The 16,935-nt window shown below is 39.5% G+C and overlaps 1 protein-coding gene across 10 annotated transcripts in view; it reads right to left on the bottom strand.

Moving 5' to 3' along the window:
* Positions 1 to 16,935, bottom strand: part of RUNX1T1 (RUNX1 partner transcriptional co-repressor 1) — a 117,291-nt gene that overhangs the window by 7,217 nt on the left and 93,139 nt on the right. For 9 of the 10 annotated variants that reach the window (XM_037379855.1, XM_037379858.1, XM_037379862.1 and 6 more), the window contains 2 exons: positions 13,451 to 13,519; positions 7,220 to 7,410 (listed from right to left, as the gene is read on the bottom strand). In XM_037379855.1, the coding sequence (XP_037235752.1) occupies positions 7,220 to 7,410; positions 13,451 to 13,519 (260 nt within the window). Of the gene's footprint in view, positions 1 to 4,145; positions 4,696 to 7,219; positions 7,411 to 13,450; positions 13,520 to 16,935 lie in introns of all 10 variants that reach the window. The other variant, XR_005103131.1, reaches the window with a different exon arrangement.

Raw genomic sequence — 16,935 nt, 5'->3', positions numbered from 1 at the left:
TTTAGTTAATACAGGCTGACTTCTGGGGAATCTTCATTCTGTTTCCTTTTTTGGGGAAGGCTTATCTGCACAGTCAGAACTGCCTCCAGATGTGACCAGAGCCATCATACAATATTTCAGTATCTTACCACAAGACTTGTATTGATGTCAGAAAACGGTCATTTAATTTTAACAGTATTGGTTCAACTTTCTTATTAAAATAGTCATTAATTAACTATCAGCCTGTACAGAACATGAAAAGTGATACAAAAGTACGAGATTTTAATGAAGTGACAAAGCTCTAAGCTGGCTCCTTACATGATTACTTAATGTGCCCTACATTGTCTGGTATGTGGTTTTGCCCATTGGACATATTATTTCTAATTTAACAGGTCATTACAGCTTTAGTGTAATTGTGGGAATAAAAGCACATAAAATACAAGAATTTCAAAATAAATTTTACAGCTCACATTTATGCAACAACTTACTGCATTTAAAAATTACTACAGTGCAAATTAGCATAAACAAGCACACATGCCACGGGGAGCTTGCACTGCAACAGTAACTGGATTTGACGTGCAGAACTCCCTCTCCTACACAGCCCTCACCGTTGTGGCCATTCATTGCTCCTTCCCATGTGCAAGTAGTGAAAACCAGCACTAACGATCAGGGTTGGGCACTGCAACCTTTGAAAACAGATGCCTTCTCTTTACATTGCTGGCTGATGGCTCCAGAGCCCAAATTCTACTGAAAAAAAAGCAAGGCATGAGATGCCAGCTAAAAGCCTGCACTGTGCTTCACATGCCCCTGCTCGTGTATTACCAGTTGATCCAGATATCACGGACAGAGCTTGGGCTCATTATGGAACTGAACATGCTCAAGGCATCTTCCCTCCTGGGAAGCTCTAGCAGGTACCAGCAAAAAGGAGCACACTGGCTGAACGGTGTAGACAGCATCTCAGATAACAGGGGACTACAATGTCATTTTGGTGACAAGGTGGCAATCGTCATACAAAGGTGTGTGAGAATGACTATGAACTGCTTTTCATCCAGTTTAAGGCTCTCCATCTCCTAGCACTGGCAAGACACAGCCTGGAGTACTGTCCAAGTTGGGATGATGCACTTCAAATACAGCAAATCAAATAAGACAAATAAGACTTGGAAAGAGCCCAGAGAAAGGCAGCCAGAATAATCAAAAGTCAAACACAAGCTATGAGAAGAGACTGAACAAATTCAGACTATTTAACTTGAGGAGAGATGGTAGCCTGAGAGGGGATGGTGACACCCAAATGTCTTGGAGGCCACTGCAGTGGAACAGGCAATGACCATGTCTACATAGATGAACAGAAGTAACGGTATCAAGCATTTGCAAGAAAAGCTGGGAAGAGATGTTAGGAGACATCTTTTTAAGGACAAGCACAAATTGCCTAGAGGCGCTGGAGAACCTCCATCCCTGAAGCACAGGAAAAGCAGGTACCTTAGAGGAACGACACAGCTGGAGTTGATCATGTGTTGATAAAGGGAGTAGCAGATCTCGCAAAACCTCTCCTGGTCTATCTTCTCTGTCTTTAGGTAGTGACCTACTACACTGCACTTCTAGCTCGTGCTTTACAGAGTTCCAGATGTAGCTAAAACTATGAGGAGGGACTGGATTACAGTTTAACTCTGCATTGATTTTCATGTGAAACAGTGAGGTTATGCAAAGGGCCAGATTCTCAGACTACATAATTTAATTTAACTTCACTACCTTGAAAACGGATTAATTCAATGAAATTGGACTAAATTACACCAGATGGGAATCTCGCTCCAAATTTATGCCACCGATCGTATTTCATCCTCCTCTTTCAACTGACAAGGAACATCAGTCTTAGGTCAGATCCTTATCTTAGGTCAGACTTAATTCTCATGGACTTAAGCTTCCACTTTCAAACAACAGAACTCAGAAACTTCTGCTTGCCATCATGAAAACTCTTAAAAACAAATGGTCTCTGTTTCTGTGGTCTCCAGTACCAGGGCACAAACTCATCAATAATTTTGCGCATCCTGTCACTTTCATCTTTGACATATTCAGCCACAATTAAGTATTTTCTTCCCCCTGACACCTACAGCTGAAACTCAACATAGAGCTTGCTTAGAGAGCGAAAAAAACCACCACAAATGGAGTGACATGTCAAAGAGACGATGAACTCTGAAATGCCATAATACAGTGTCAAACACTGCTCTGTCATCTTCAACAAGTTCTGGTTTTCCCCAGTTTAGCAGGAAAGGAAGCATGGCTGGGTATGAAGAATGAACATCTAGAAATCTCTGAAACCACAGTGGTGTAAATGAGGACTGTATGAGCCACTGAACACCAGTGTAAAAAACCAGAAAGCTGTTGATGAAAATTCTATCCAAGACCTGTTAGAAAGGGAAGCACATTGGTACTGTGGAAATTCCCACACTGCATCAAAATGCAGTGCTCCATACAAAGATACTCAAATCTGTAGATGCTTCCAGTAAAGTTGCACCTATCACTGAATACTCCAGGCTCGCCCAATCCACTGTTATTGTGTGAAGTATGTCTATGTTCATACAAGTCAGCATGAGAGAAGTGAAATCCTGAAAACAGAAGTGCCAAGAAGCATACGGATGAGACATGCAAGCTGGCTAGCCAGGCTTAGCTTAGTAGAACAGTGCCAATGTTCACATCACATCTGGACTGATCCTGCACAGAACACATGGCTCTGGCACCTCTGTACCACCCAACACTGCAGGGGATGATATCCTACTTCTAGAGAGATGCTGAGCCAAAAAAATTAAACATTAGCTGACATAGGCATTAAATTTAATACCAACCTAAAAATGAGGCTTGCCTGAATCACAGCATCTGATGCTCTGAGTCAGGTTTGCTGGCACAGTCCTGGTCTCAATGGATTGGTCAGCAGAGACTGAGCCCAGCTGTCTTCAAAATGTCAGGTAAGTGTGATATTCACATACAACATAAACTACATAAACTGCTGCAATATAAACAAGCCCCAGCATTACACATCTCTTAAAAGCAGAGCTGGACCAGTTACACACTTGTTTTATCTGAGCAGATGTGAGCATCTGCTTTAAGTAGAGAGAACTGAAACATTTGTGTTCCTTCCCAGTCCCCAGCCCCCACCCTAGGCAAAAGTGAGGAAGAATCCTGAGTGTCAGATTTTTCAGTGGTGTTTTAAACCAGAGCAGAAAGACAGATGTTTTGATGATTCCAGCACACACACCCACTTCTACAATCTGGGCAGCCAGTCTCTTTGCTAAGCTGTTCACCCTTGCTATTAAAATTGATTTGCACAACAGTACATTGCAGCCAAAGCAAGCACAGCAGTCATTAAAGAGTAGGCTGCTCACACATGTTTCTGTACTTAGCCAAGTCAACTACTGAAGAATGGGTCATCTTTTGTCAAGCAACCGTAAGGAACTGCTAAAGAAATAATTTGTGGTTCAGGAACAGCCATGCTGACAGGTAGATCTTCTCCTGTCCTTTTGCTTTCCAACAGCACTGTGCTCTGTTAGCTGTTCTTCAACCATCTCTCATTAGAATAATGGAAAATAGTTACTATGTCCTGGTCAGTTGCAAGGGCACATGCAAAGAAACTGCAAATCTTTAGAAAGCAAATACTGAAGCAGTGGCGCTGCCAGTTAGACCATATTGAACAATTCAAACATAAGCAAAGAACAATAGTTCAACAAGGGATCAGGTCAGAAATCAAAACAATACTATGTAATGTGATTATTTTGCAAAACACTGCAGACCATGTCTTAAAAGTCAAGATGCTTCCAAATATCACACCTCCCCTATTAGTCCTCTCACTGTCCTCAGCTCTCTTTACTCCAGTCAGCTCAACATGCCCAATTTCACTGTTTTCTTGCAATCTTGCATTAAAGGGATGATACTTCTTTTTTCTGGGTTAAAAAAAAAAAAGCAAAAACCACACAGACACACAAACCAAAAAAAACCCAAACCAAAACAAAAAAAAAAACCACAACAAAAAGACCCAACCAAACAAAACCCAACAGAACCAGAAAAAATAATACACACACACACCCCCTCAAAAAAAAAACCAACCCAACCAAAAAAACCCCACAATCTACTCTTTTTGAGACCTATGAAAGGTCTTGGATGAGGAGACTACATATTACCTTAAAATTACAGTAATTCCAAAAATCTTGAGCCTTAGTTATCACTTTGGAGAAGATTGCAATAAAAATCATGCCACAAAGTTCTCACACCAGAGTAGCTTTAAGAAGCTTCAGCTAGGTCCAGGTTGCATTTTACTGAATAACAACTGAAGAGCCGTTAGGGAGAAGCCTTGCCAATAGACAGGGAGTGGCCATATCAGACAAAAATTATATTTGATGCATTAGAAATCTGGTGCCAAATTCCCATCTCCATTCATAGTTTCAACAGCCAAAAGAACAAATGACACCCGTGGGAGAAATAGTTTCTGTTGGGAACTGCACGGAGATTATATAGCAGCCTATACTGAGTTGTCTTGCAGGCCTTGGTGTAATGTCCCGCCAAGGATAAGAAATGAGGAGTGATGCTCAGCCTTCCTCTAGACCTGTAAGACTGCAGAAGCTCTCTTCAGCATTCTCATATTTGGAACTGGAAATATTCCAGCCCTGGAAATATTACTCCAGTGCCTTTAGTACACAGGACTCTGCATTGCTGGAAGTGTTCTGCTGAAAGCTGTAAACAGAGAAAAGTTTATGGAGACTTACAACCTAGACAAATGAGGAGGGACATTTACAGAGAGATTGAAGAAATAATGAAAACCAAAGTAAATGTGAAGTTTTATTCCTCAACTCCAATAAACACAAGGTCTCATCCCTAAAGAAACACTCTTCAAACACTGACAAACTTATCTCCTGTCCTTAAAGATGAAAAGTCTAGTCCATTCTTTAAGGAGTTATCCGAAAAAAAGAACAACCTGAGTTAACAGGTAATTGTGAGAAGTGTTGCCCTAACTGTAGCTGAAGAACTCATTATAAAACCTTAATAGACACGTCTAACTCTCAAATAAGCTTCACTGTCATCTTCCTTCACAGTTAATCAAGCACCTGTAAACAAAAACTTAGCAAACTTGACTTCTGTCTACATGTTTACTAATAGTTGCATTCTTCACCGCAAATCAGCCACCCTGGTGTGCCACTTATGACCACAGCGATGAAAGCTGGAGGACCAGGACACTACACTTCATTTCCAGGTCCAGGAGGCTTGTATCCTCCCTGAGGAAGCACAGCCCCGAGAACACCCATAACCCCATGAGCCATGTTTCATTAGAACACAATTGAAATAATTATTTGCCTTTTTTAAAAAGTCTTGCTTCTAATAAGCAAACAACCTTGTAAGCAATTCTGCTGAACATGTCTGTCGTTATACAGCTTTTTGCAGAGCTATGACTACTCAGAAGTTAATTACAGCACACAAACTCTCCACACATTCCTTTGGATGTACATTTGCTTGTGGAAGAATGGGCTGTTATGTATTGGCACATAAATACTTCCTCTGTCCTGCCTACACTATATCAGTTCACTGAACAGATTTAATTTGCTGTTTCCTCCAAAGGCATTTACCTTTGGAATTTTGGTTTTAACAATAGGAGTCTCTTGTATACACGCACACACAAAACGACAGCTCTTTAATGATGCTAAGTCAGAAAAATGCCCTTTCTATGAACATAGTCTGGGAAAAATGTCCTTGAGTATCTCGGATACAAAATGCCAATAAATTGAATTTATGTCTCATTTAATCTACAATGGAACAGTTAGTACTTAAAGGGTACATACACTTCCCCTAGTTCCTTTCTTCCTCAGAAACTTTCAGATGCTGAAAATCAATTCCTTTTGTCTCCTTGTTACTCATCTGCTACACATTAAGGAGAAACTCTGGGCATTCAGTGATCCCACAATGGTCTTTCATCTCCAGAGAAGCCTGGTATGAATTAAAATCTTACGCTCCCTCAAATTATGGATGCATACTGCAGCATGCCACTGACTTATCTGCTTGCGATTTTTACCAGTCTTCTCACATGCTGCAGCTAGCTCATCTGCATCTTTCAACTTAAGTGACTCTTCTACAACACTGCTCCACTGAGCCCATCAGAGGGCTTTGACCCTAGCATACACAAATATACATCCCCCCACGACAGGTACCACTACCTACTCTTTTTTTCCAACTCCCTGCCATTTAGAATTTATATTAAAAAGTGGGTTTACTGCAGCCAAGATCTTAGTACAAGACCAATAAATACTTCCTGAAAGTAATGTTCTTTCATTTCAGTGGCCTTGAGAGATGATTATTATACACAAATAACTTTTAACTGACGTCATTTCTTTGTCATGTCCGTTTTTAAAAACATGCCCTGTTTTTAAGGGCAGTTTAAACCTAAAACATTGTTTTTCTAAAACGGACGTAAAATTTAATTGCTATCAAGACTGCTGAGGCACTGACCAAACACACACTGCTCTTTCACTCCCAGCTTCCAGCTAGTCATGCTGCTGGGTGTCCCATAGCACAGCAACTTCAAGGCTTCCACTCTCAGGTCTGAAAGTAAAGTGAGCTTTAACATACTTATTCTTGGTTTACTCTTTGTTGCTCTTTCAGTCTCTTTTTCCTCCTTCCAAATGCTGTTTGCCCACTCCTCAACTCTCAAATTTTCCCTGCAGCCAAAGCAACATATTCAAAATAAGGAAACACTTGCAAATCTACATTCATATACTGTCCTACAGGAACCATCACTTTCTGCTAATTGCTTCTACATCCAACACTTTCACCAGATAAGCTTTTAGCCACCTTGCTCTACAATCTCTTAAATGAATCAATTCTTTGTTCAAATTAGATTTCAGTGTGAAATATTTTTCATCAAGCAATCTTGTTATCTATTCAATATAGTGGTTTGAAGAGCTCTAAAATAAAGCTACTGAAAAGCTAAATGAGAACAGAAACATGTGCGTTATATGTAACCTGAACAGCAGTTAAATGGTGAGAACACAGCTCAAATTCACTATTGTGGCCTCAGATTACAACACAGCCAAGAAAATTCAGACCTGGGCATGCATCTGCAATACACACCCAAAGCAACTGTGTAAACAGTCAATAGCGGCACTGAACTCTGATGTCACACGAATAGCCTGTGCCAGATTAAAGCTAGCTCAGATTTTTATATTACAGTTTACAGCTGCAGGTGATGCCTGTCCAGGGAAGACCTTACCTCGCTTGAATCCTCCTGCTGATTGATAACAGCTAGTGCATCCTCTGCAGCCTGGCGCTTGGCTTCGGCAACAGTGCGCTCCATCTTGGCTCTCTCTGAAGTGATCATGTCGTGAGCTTTCCGCTCTGCCTCTGACACTGCCTTCTGCAACTCCGCCATCGCCTGACGCTTTACTTCATTGACAGCTTCCTCTACAAAGGAGGCAAGAAATCCTCGTCAGCACAGGACATTTGGCACAGGGCTACCGATGCATGAAATGCAGCAGATACTCGGTTATATTGAGAGTCTTCATTTCTGACTAGAAGGATACAGAGGAACCTGTCTCCTCAAGACTCTTTAAGACCACCCAGGTGCTTCCTCCCCATCACCAAAATCTCTAATGCCTGTGGTGATTCTTGCTATTTTGATTCACAGTCAGTACTACCTTTATGTACAGACATTTCCGATCTCTGGCGTGTTATTTTTGTAATCTTTTTGAACATTTTATTTGGAAAACTGGTTTTGCAGCACACCAGATTTATGAATTATGTTTGGCAAGAATTATTATTTAAGTATCACAGACTTTTTTAAAAAAAAGTATCTTTAGGCTCTGGAAATTAAGACAGGATTTATAGTCATTGACAATTTTTTTCCCATATGTTAACGAATAAAGACATTAAGTTCAAAAAACCCCAAGAGTTTATTTTAAAAAATTTCTATCACTGGTCTAATATCTTTTCCTAGACACAGGATTTTATGAGCCATAATTACAATTTGTTTATGAACATTCATTTGACCTCTTGATCTCTTCTTCGAATCCATGTTTACACTGTGAAGACTCCCTGGCTCCGCCGAGCGCTCGAGCACACCGGAGCCAGCAAGGCTTCAGTGCACAATTAACACTGAGCAAGGGCACGCCGCTTCGTTACGTTCAAACTTTCATCCTTCTTCTAAGTCAGTACAAGCCACTTCGTTGGCATATACTAGTGTCATATCTTTTATTCCAGAAAACATGGACTGTCACAAATTAAGTATTTGGGTTTTGATGCAGGAAGAGTGCAAAGATTTTACTAATGAACAGTCTTTTAATTGACAACTAAAACAAGTAATTTCTTTTTTATTTTTTAATTAACTGCTCTAATTAACAAGGAAACCATCCTCCCCCCGAATTAGTTTATCTAATTTTCATCTTTATTCAAAGCAAAATGACAATGATTAATTGAAAATTTAATAAGCTGTAATTATTAACTTGGCAAACCTAGTACCAATTAACACTCTATTAAAACTAATTATGACATGTTTCCTTCAAGTGTTTGCGCTTAATTGTTTCATCCACTTAAAAACCACCTTAATTAAATGTTCTGTTTAATTAAAAACATAGATTTCTAATAAAAATGTTTTACTATAGATTAAAATCTAAGTATTACAACTGTGCTATGGGTTTGAGTTTTAGTCCACGTATTTCACCCACTTATTTGTGTGCATGCATACGCACTTAGACCTAACTCTTGCATACAGATACTAAGTCAATAACTCTCTTAAGCTATGTCTCATAGCTCTGCACTTGTTATTTGAAAAAATAAGGACTACGTGAAATCTCCATTTTCAGTTATTAAGCAAATTAAAATAAAGACTTAACTTCAAGCCACGTACTGAGATTAAAATTGAAGTAATTACAATGAAAGAAGAGTTCTGTAACTCTGTGGGGTGTGTGTTTGTGTTATGTACGTGCATGCCTGCGAGAGATGCTTCTACTGAAGTTTTCAAGAGGGGCGGAATTTAGAGATAAAACTTATGCCTTTATTTTTATGAGGCTGAAAATATGCCCGTATATTACCCTACCATAAATGTTGTTTAGGGGAAAGCCTCAGGAGAGGAAAAAATCATACCCTTCAACCATACAGCCAAGGCTTAATTTACTTTGAATATTCAAGGTGAATTAAAATTCTATCTAAGTGGCAATACAGGACAATAATTTTTGCTTACGATCAAAGCTGCAGCTAGACTAATTCTATATGCAAATCAGGCAATTTATATTTAAATTATGCATTCCTATTCTAGTCCCACAGGCGCACACAGATCAGCAAAGGGAATTGGTAGGACATTTGCAAGGTGCTTGAATATTTATTACCAACTGCAAACATTCACTGATCGTGAGAAAAGAAATATACACAGGCAAACATACAGATGCAATTTTATTACCATTTTCATAAAAATGAGGCAACTTAAATACAGACATTTTGTGCCTATGAACTGCAGTTACTAACAAAGTGGATTTTTTTGAGAAAAGTCTGTATTCTTGCTGATATTTGCTACCAATGGAAATTATCTTTGTATGGCATGATGCACTTTCATTACATCATATAAATTTAGTTAGTTTTACATTAGGTGTTTGCAGTGGTTAGAAATGCCAGTTTAAACTACTGTATTAAACAGAAGCACAATAGTCCAACATTTTACAAAGAGTTCTAATTTTATAGCTTTTCACTCGACATAATCTTCTTGTTTTCAGTTCAAATACAGAAATTGAACCTTATATTCTAACTATATTGTTTAAGCTTTTTTGGCAAAGCTTCTAAGAATGTGAAGATGCTAAAAGTGCTTACAAGGCCATATGCCTGACTGATGCCTTTTAACTGGCATAAACTATGGACTGGACTTCAGTATTTCCATCAACTTTTTGACAACAGAATTTGTGTTGTGCTATACTAAGTGTGAAAACAAATAGCTAAAGTACGTCAAGGTTTTTGGTCACAATGCACCATGATATTTCAATATATTATGAACCCATGAACACCCAAATATACTAGACAAAATTTCATACCACTGATTTTCTGCACATCTTCTCAAAATAAATGTTTACAGTGCCTACAGATATTTTATAGTCATAGAATGCAGGCTTCATAGTTTCAGTAACAATAAAAGCTGTAAGATGTGTGCAAGAAAAGTTATGGGTGATGGTGAAGGAAATTTTATTTGCCCTGACAGCGCTGAACTATGAAGACCAAGAATGGTATCAGCACTCTTCCTTTCCCTGAATTTCCAGAGAAAGGAAGAGTGATTAGATTCCAATATCAGAAAACATAAATTGGGAAGTTTTTAAAACCATGTATCTAAGATGCATGTATCTGCATCCTCCATTTTCCCACTAATGCTGATCTTTCTTGGTATAAATTCACACTGTTCTTTTAGGAACACAACTGAAATCTCCCTTCCCTTTGAGCAGTGCTCCCTTCCCTTTGAGCAGTGCTAACTCACAAGAGAAGCTCCAGGGAGCAAATAGCCTTTGTGGCACAGGCATCACTCAGCATGGCCAGAGGTCCTCGGAGTTGACTCAGGAGAGATACTCAACTTATCATTTACTGATGTATATCACCCTGATTCACCAGCCAGCTCCCGGTCACCTCCCTCCCATCACGGGCCCACTCAGCCCAGATGGTGAGAAAAGAAAGGTGGTGGGGAGGGGTGCAGTCCTGTGCCACCACGATGTCTTACACCGTCTCACTCCCAGGCTGACCCTCCAAAGGCAGCCACCGGCAGTTGGTGCCATGAGTTCTCTCAGCTTCATGCGCCAACATGTGCCATCTCTTTCTCAGGACTACCCTGGAGAATGTGCAGGGGCCTTACTGTCTTTGCGTGACAAAGTATGGTCATTGCATACCAGCTTCCACCTGGACTGCCATGAACAGCAGGCCTTGCTAAGTGCCAGGGGATAGCTGGAAGGCAGTTTCCTCATGACACAGAAAGAAGCTAAGGCAGCAGCCCACAGCGGGCCTGGGGTCCCCTCAGTATTTAAGCAATAGGTATTTCCAGACAGTGAGTCATCCAACCTATGAACTGACTGACCCTCTTCACATGCCTGCCTGTCTCCGGACTACTGAGGGACACGAAGAACTTGGCTTGGACTCTCTGTCTACATATCTGTAGTTCAATGAGATGAATCAGGGCACTGATGACTCCTTTCTGCTGATGTATGAAACTGAATTGGGCCCACGCGGCTTTAATTCACAAGGTGCTGCATACTGCGTGCTTGCGCCAACAATCACAAAAGCACATACCTAACTTCATATATTTCAAGAACTGTGCTGGAGTCTATCAGTCTCCAAAAGTTTAAAGTGAATCCTTTTTTCACGTGCTTTTGAGGTTGCTTATTAACTGCTTTTATGCCAAATTATTTCAGTTCAATGGATTCAGCATCCCAATCAGACTCTTACACTTGATTTGGCTGTCTACATATTGCTCTTTATGGACAGTTGAGATGATACCAAGATATCCACACTGAGCCAGCAGAAATGACTTGTGAGACTTGCAGCCTTCTTGACTGGCAGTTGCAGCCCAGCCAGGGAGCTACAGAGCATCTCCAAATGGCAGTAGAGACCTATTCTTACAGAGCTGAATTGGACCTTTACTGCTGTGAACTGACCATTAAGTTGTGGAGACCTCCAGCTTCAGTGCACCCTCCTGAAAATGCAGGTCTGATTTACGAAAAGCAGTATGCTTTGTTATGTTTTACTACTCTTAGTAACATACAGGTATGCATCCTGTAGAGTCAGACTTTGTTTATTCTCCAATTTGCAGGCATGCTCAATTAATACAAGGAATCCGATTTAAACCCACATCAGCATGAAAAGAGAGACTGGAAATGGGACCAAAGGAAAAACCTTGTTTCAAAGGAACCGATTACGGCCACAAGATGACACATCACAGCTCCTGTGTGCACCATTTGTGGATATATGCAATGTAAACGTACCTCCAATTTTACAACTCGAGCCAAAATCTTCGATTAATTTGTGTTGTTAGCTTAGGAAGAAACTTTTTTTTCTTTTACTGTACTACATCTAGGAGTCATAAATGACCTGACATGTCAAATGACATAAAAATCTCAATTTTGCAAGAGGAATAAAGCTCCTGAAACTCAACTGAAAAATGCTGCTCTTACTGAGATTTCCTGGGGCTATTTTTTTTCTTCTTAGTTTTCATTTAAGATGTTAACATAAATACAGCAAAGCAAACTATAAAAATACTTTTAGACATTGAGTTACAAAGGCTATACTTTCCTTGGACAAAAGAAAAATATGTAATTGTTTTATTTTTCATAGGAAACACAATGGTTCCAAAAGTATTAACATACTGACAAATGTAGACTTCACATGATAAACCCACATCACACAAAAACCACAACTTCTTGTCTGATGCAACGATATGCTGGCATAACATTTCTACACATTATGTTCTGTGTCTAGTTTAAAATACTAGTTTAAAAATCTAGTTTAAAGTAGCAAGCGGTTATGGGAGATTTTATCACAAAGCATCAAAACTGCTGCATATTTCCCATTTAATCATTAACTCCTGCTCAGACAGCTGCTGTAGACTTCACGGTTATACAGGTGTTCAAAGGGGGGGGGGGGGGGGGTCAGGGGTATGAGTATATACATACAAGCTCAACTACTTCACTGGAGTTCAAGAGCTACCGGCCCCTGTGAAAACAAGGAAGCTCTGATATCAATGTGCTAAGAGCAAAGGCTTAGCTCCAGCACTGCCATGGGATCCTTACCGGAAACTCCTACGCTCAGGAAGAGTTTCAAGGTGTTGAAGAAAACTCTGCACAACCACAATGTCCACCCATGGTGCTTCCCAAGCTTGGGGAAGACACTGTCAATGCCCGTACAACCACCCAGAGCAGCTGCAGAGATGCGATCCTGCTTACTTCATTGAAAACTTTGCAGGTTTATGAGCACAGACTTCACCGGGGGCTGACAGGCACAAAATCTTTTTAAAATTAAGACTTGGTACATTGCGTCGCAGAAGGGTTTTCTTTAACAGATATACTTAGGTTTTTTCCCCTCCTTTGGGAAGTCTTACTTTAACTAGGGAAGAACCTTAAAGCTAAAATTAAAAAATAAAAAAATAAAAAAAATAAAATAAAATAAAAAAAAAAATCCCACACAAACTTTTTTTTTAATTGCTAATAGACTGAAACTTTAACATATCAAGTTTCAGCCTGAAACCATTATAACCCCTGAAAACAGAGTCCTTAATGGAAGTAATGATATCCCCTGAACTATAGCAGCAGATGCCTCTATTATAAAGATTATTTCATGTCCTGATCAGTTCCAGTTTAAGATTACTAAACACAATTTCTTCTTGTTACTAGTAAGCCTCCCCGCCCCCCGCCCCATTCCTCACATCAGTGCATTAACAACTGCACACAGCTGCCAGAAAACTAAGCTGGTGTTTTTAAACAGTTCTTACCAGCTTTCTTCCAGATCTCCTCTGGCACGTATCCAGACGCAGGCCTGTGAAGGAATTCCCGATGTGATTCTGCAGGAGGAGGGAGTGTGGAGGGAAAAAGAAAGAGCATCATAAGCAATGCTTGCTTGTGGAGAACAAGGCTTCGAGAAATACCTTTTCCCTTTACTTATTGCTCAGACAAAAAAAACACATGAAATTTTTCTTTACTCAAAACAAAACAGATGCCATGGCTGTAGTTCATGACTGTCACATAGACCAGATCAATGTTTAGGGCTCGAATGTCTCATCTTAAGCCAAGCTGGGACTAGTTTGCTTTACTTCTATTTTACAGCGTTTCAAGTCAACTCTATACAACAGTTTCCATGCTTTCAAGGCTGGCTTTGTGAGACCCACACTTCATCCTTTGTCATTATGTTTATGAAAAGGAAGCAGAAAGAGGGCAACGGCCCGGGTTTGGCACTTCTGCCCTGTGAAAACACAATGGCTACCCACAAGCAGAGATAAAAGCCAAGATGTCATTTCAGTGATCAAATAAGCTGTTCACAGAAAAATAAAGGGGTGTTCCTCCAAGTTCAGGGCTATGCTTTCCTGCATCTGAGCTCGTGTTGGCAACTGTAGCTGCACGAGCTTTAAAAACAGAATCTTTAACTTTAGGTTAAGCCCCTAAATACATATGCTGCCAAACACCCTCACTGGAGCTGAGGCTCATAATTTACCCATATATTTCAATCACATTTTGACAGTTCCCCCCCCTCCCTTTTTTTAAAGTGTTTAACCTCTGGGCCTGAGCCTAAGAACTCTGAAATCAGCAAGATCCCTTCCACACGGACTTCAAAGACACAAGATCAGACAATACAGAAAGAAAACTCACTTTGGCCTCAAATTTTGCATACAGAATCTCAACAGATGAAAAGCTGCTCTTTCTCAATATAATTAAAAACTGATTAACTATTTTTCAAAGTAATAGCAGAGAAATAAAATAAAAATCAAAAAAAACCAGACCCCACATAAAGCTAAGTTCATTGCCTGTGTGACAGAACTCTATCAAAATAAAATAACTTGATTTATTACATGAGATACAGTTTGAAACTTTTTAGAGAGATTGCTTGAAAATAAATGTCCTGTTTGTTGTCTGAGTTTGAAACATAACAGAAGCACACATATCCAGTCTGTGAATACTATTCGTCACTAAATATATTAACTGTTGTATCTTAAAGTTATTATTTTCTAACTCGGTCAAAAAGTAGTACTTTTAAGAAAAAGCTTGAATCACTGAATCATTAGGTTTTGAAAATCGTTTTGTACATTATCATACATATACATGTAGTACTGTTTATATACAATAGGTTACAGAAACTGAAAAACAGTTAAAAGATGTCATCTAATATTGCACACAGCTAACAAAGGTGGAAATAACAGGGGCTGTTTCAGCTACACAGAGAGTAGGGAATCGCAGCCCCTGCACACTGTTCCACAGATGCAGTTTCTAGCACATGAATCTGCAGACACCGATGGGGTGGATTGAATCTCCCCATCTGACAGGCAGCTGAGTGGATCTCCCCAGCTCTTCTGTTTGTCACTGAAGTACGGGATGAAAATAAAATGGATTTTTGTAGGCAGAATGTCACACCTCTCGAGTGTAGAATGATGGGGGAGCGTGTGCAAGATTCTGCAAAACAGCTAACTATTTACATTGGTTTAATCAACTCGATAGAGGACTTCAGACCTGATGCTGAAAATGGGAAAATTCTCAATATCACTTGGCTTGTACGATTCTGGAGATGACAAATATAATTGTGTACACACTTCTCTCATCCCTTGGAGGCTTTTAGACTTGCAGGCACAGTGCCAGTTCAGTCAGGGACAGAGGCAGCAGCAGCACACATCGCTTGAAAGCTCAGGAAAACCAAAGGTGAAAAATTAAAAGTCTAATTTACTCTTCCTGTGAAACCTGCAGGACAAAACCCAGCCAGACTCCAAATGTAGCAAAACAGGGGTTTGTTGCATTCATGTCTTACACTTTGTGTTCAGTTGTCCTGTTTGCTGTTTAAGGTAACATCTGCTGCAAGGGGATCATACCCTTGAATTAAGCTTTTACCATGGTAGTTAGTATTAAAAATTAAAAGATGTGGAGCTGATATTTTGGTACACATGACTTTCCAAAAATGGAATTCAGTGACATAAATGACCAGATTGCCAGCTAACTGTTAAAATTTCCAAAACATAAACATCAATCAAGCTCTTATTCCAACCACAAATTATTTACATGAGGAATGAGATCCTCTGCAAGAAGACTTAAATCAAGAGCTTGTGAGAGACTTTCCCATAGTTTGGAATGGCACACAAAAAAAGACAAGAAGCACTTATGAAGATAATAAAAACCACATTTTCCAAGCAAGAAAAATATTATTAACATGTCTATTGTTTAGTCAGGAGTGATGAGTCCAAGAAAGCAATCTTCTTTCTGGGGCTAAACTACAGGATGTGACCAGAGGATATGAGTCTTGCATTACATACTTTTAAAGGTAAGGTCCTTCAGATTAAGAATCACAGAACCTGCTCACTGAAACTAAAAGACAAAAGATCTCAACTGGGATGTCTAGCAAACTCAAACCAAAAAAGTAACACAATTGTGTGAAGTCCCTAAAATACCAAATGTAAAAGCAACTTGCAAAAATCCCTAACAAGGAAAACACCTTATATTAACTGACTGTCTGACTGCAGCACCTAGAAGTCAATGTAAATTCTGCCTGGAAATAAATGGAATGAAATCAGACAAAATTAGGGATCGCCTAAAGCAACAAGGCAGTTCATACAGAAAATGACATAATACAAAGATTTCTTAATGGTGAAAATGCAACAATGTTGTTATGCAGAACAACTGGATGTACACTACTGAATTTACTTGAAATTCACAGCAAGGCATGGTTTGAAAGCACTTGTTGATAATCAGTCTGATTCCTACGGAATGAGATGAAAAAGCCAAACAAGGGAAATAAAAAGTACATACACATGAAAGTAAGCAGTACTTGTTTGTGAAAAGCTTAAATGAAGTAAAACAGACTTTGAAATCAAAAATATTCTTTGAATTTTGTATTTTGATAGCACGAAAGTTGTTAGACTGGGACATAAGAATACACACGAGGAAACGACACAAAAAATTGGTCTTGGTTTCAGCCCTTATTCACAAAAGAAAATCCTGTTGTCACAATATGGTGCTGGTTTCTACATGGGCCCTGGTGTATCTATTTCAAGAACGCATTCAACCGTAATAACAATCGACAGTTAATTGAGCAACCAGGTTTCTGGAGTTTAATGAGTAGGAGTATCTTGTAGACTGCTGATTTCTGGTGGTTTTAAGATAAAGAGAATAGGTGCTGAAAGTACTGAAAGAGAGAGGGACATGAAGACTTGTAAAAGCAGAAATACAAATGGGTCTGGGAAGTGAAACTGAGACAAAAAGCTAGGACCAAATAAAGGATATG

The sequence above is a fragment of the Falco rusticolus genome, chromosome 3, assembly GCF_015220075.1.
Source record: "Falco rusticolus isolate bFalRus1 chromosome 3, bFalRus1.pri, whole genome shotgun sequence".
Taxonomy (NCBI): Eukaryota; Metazoa; Chordata; class Aves; order Falconiformes; family Falconidae; genus Falco; species Falco rusticolus.
Note: the sequence above shows the minus strand (reverse complement) of the source record. Positions and strands in the feature narration are given on the sequence as shown.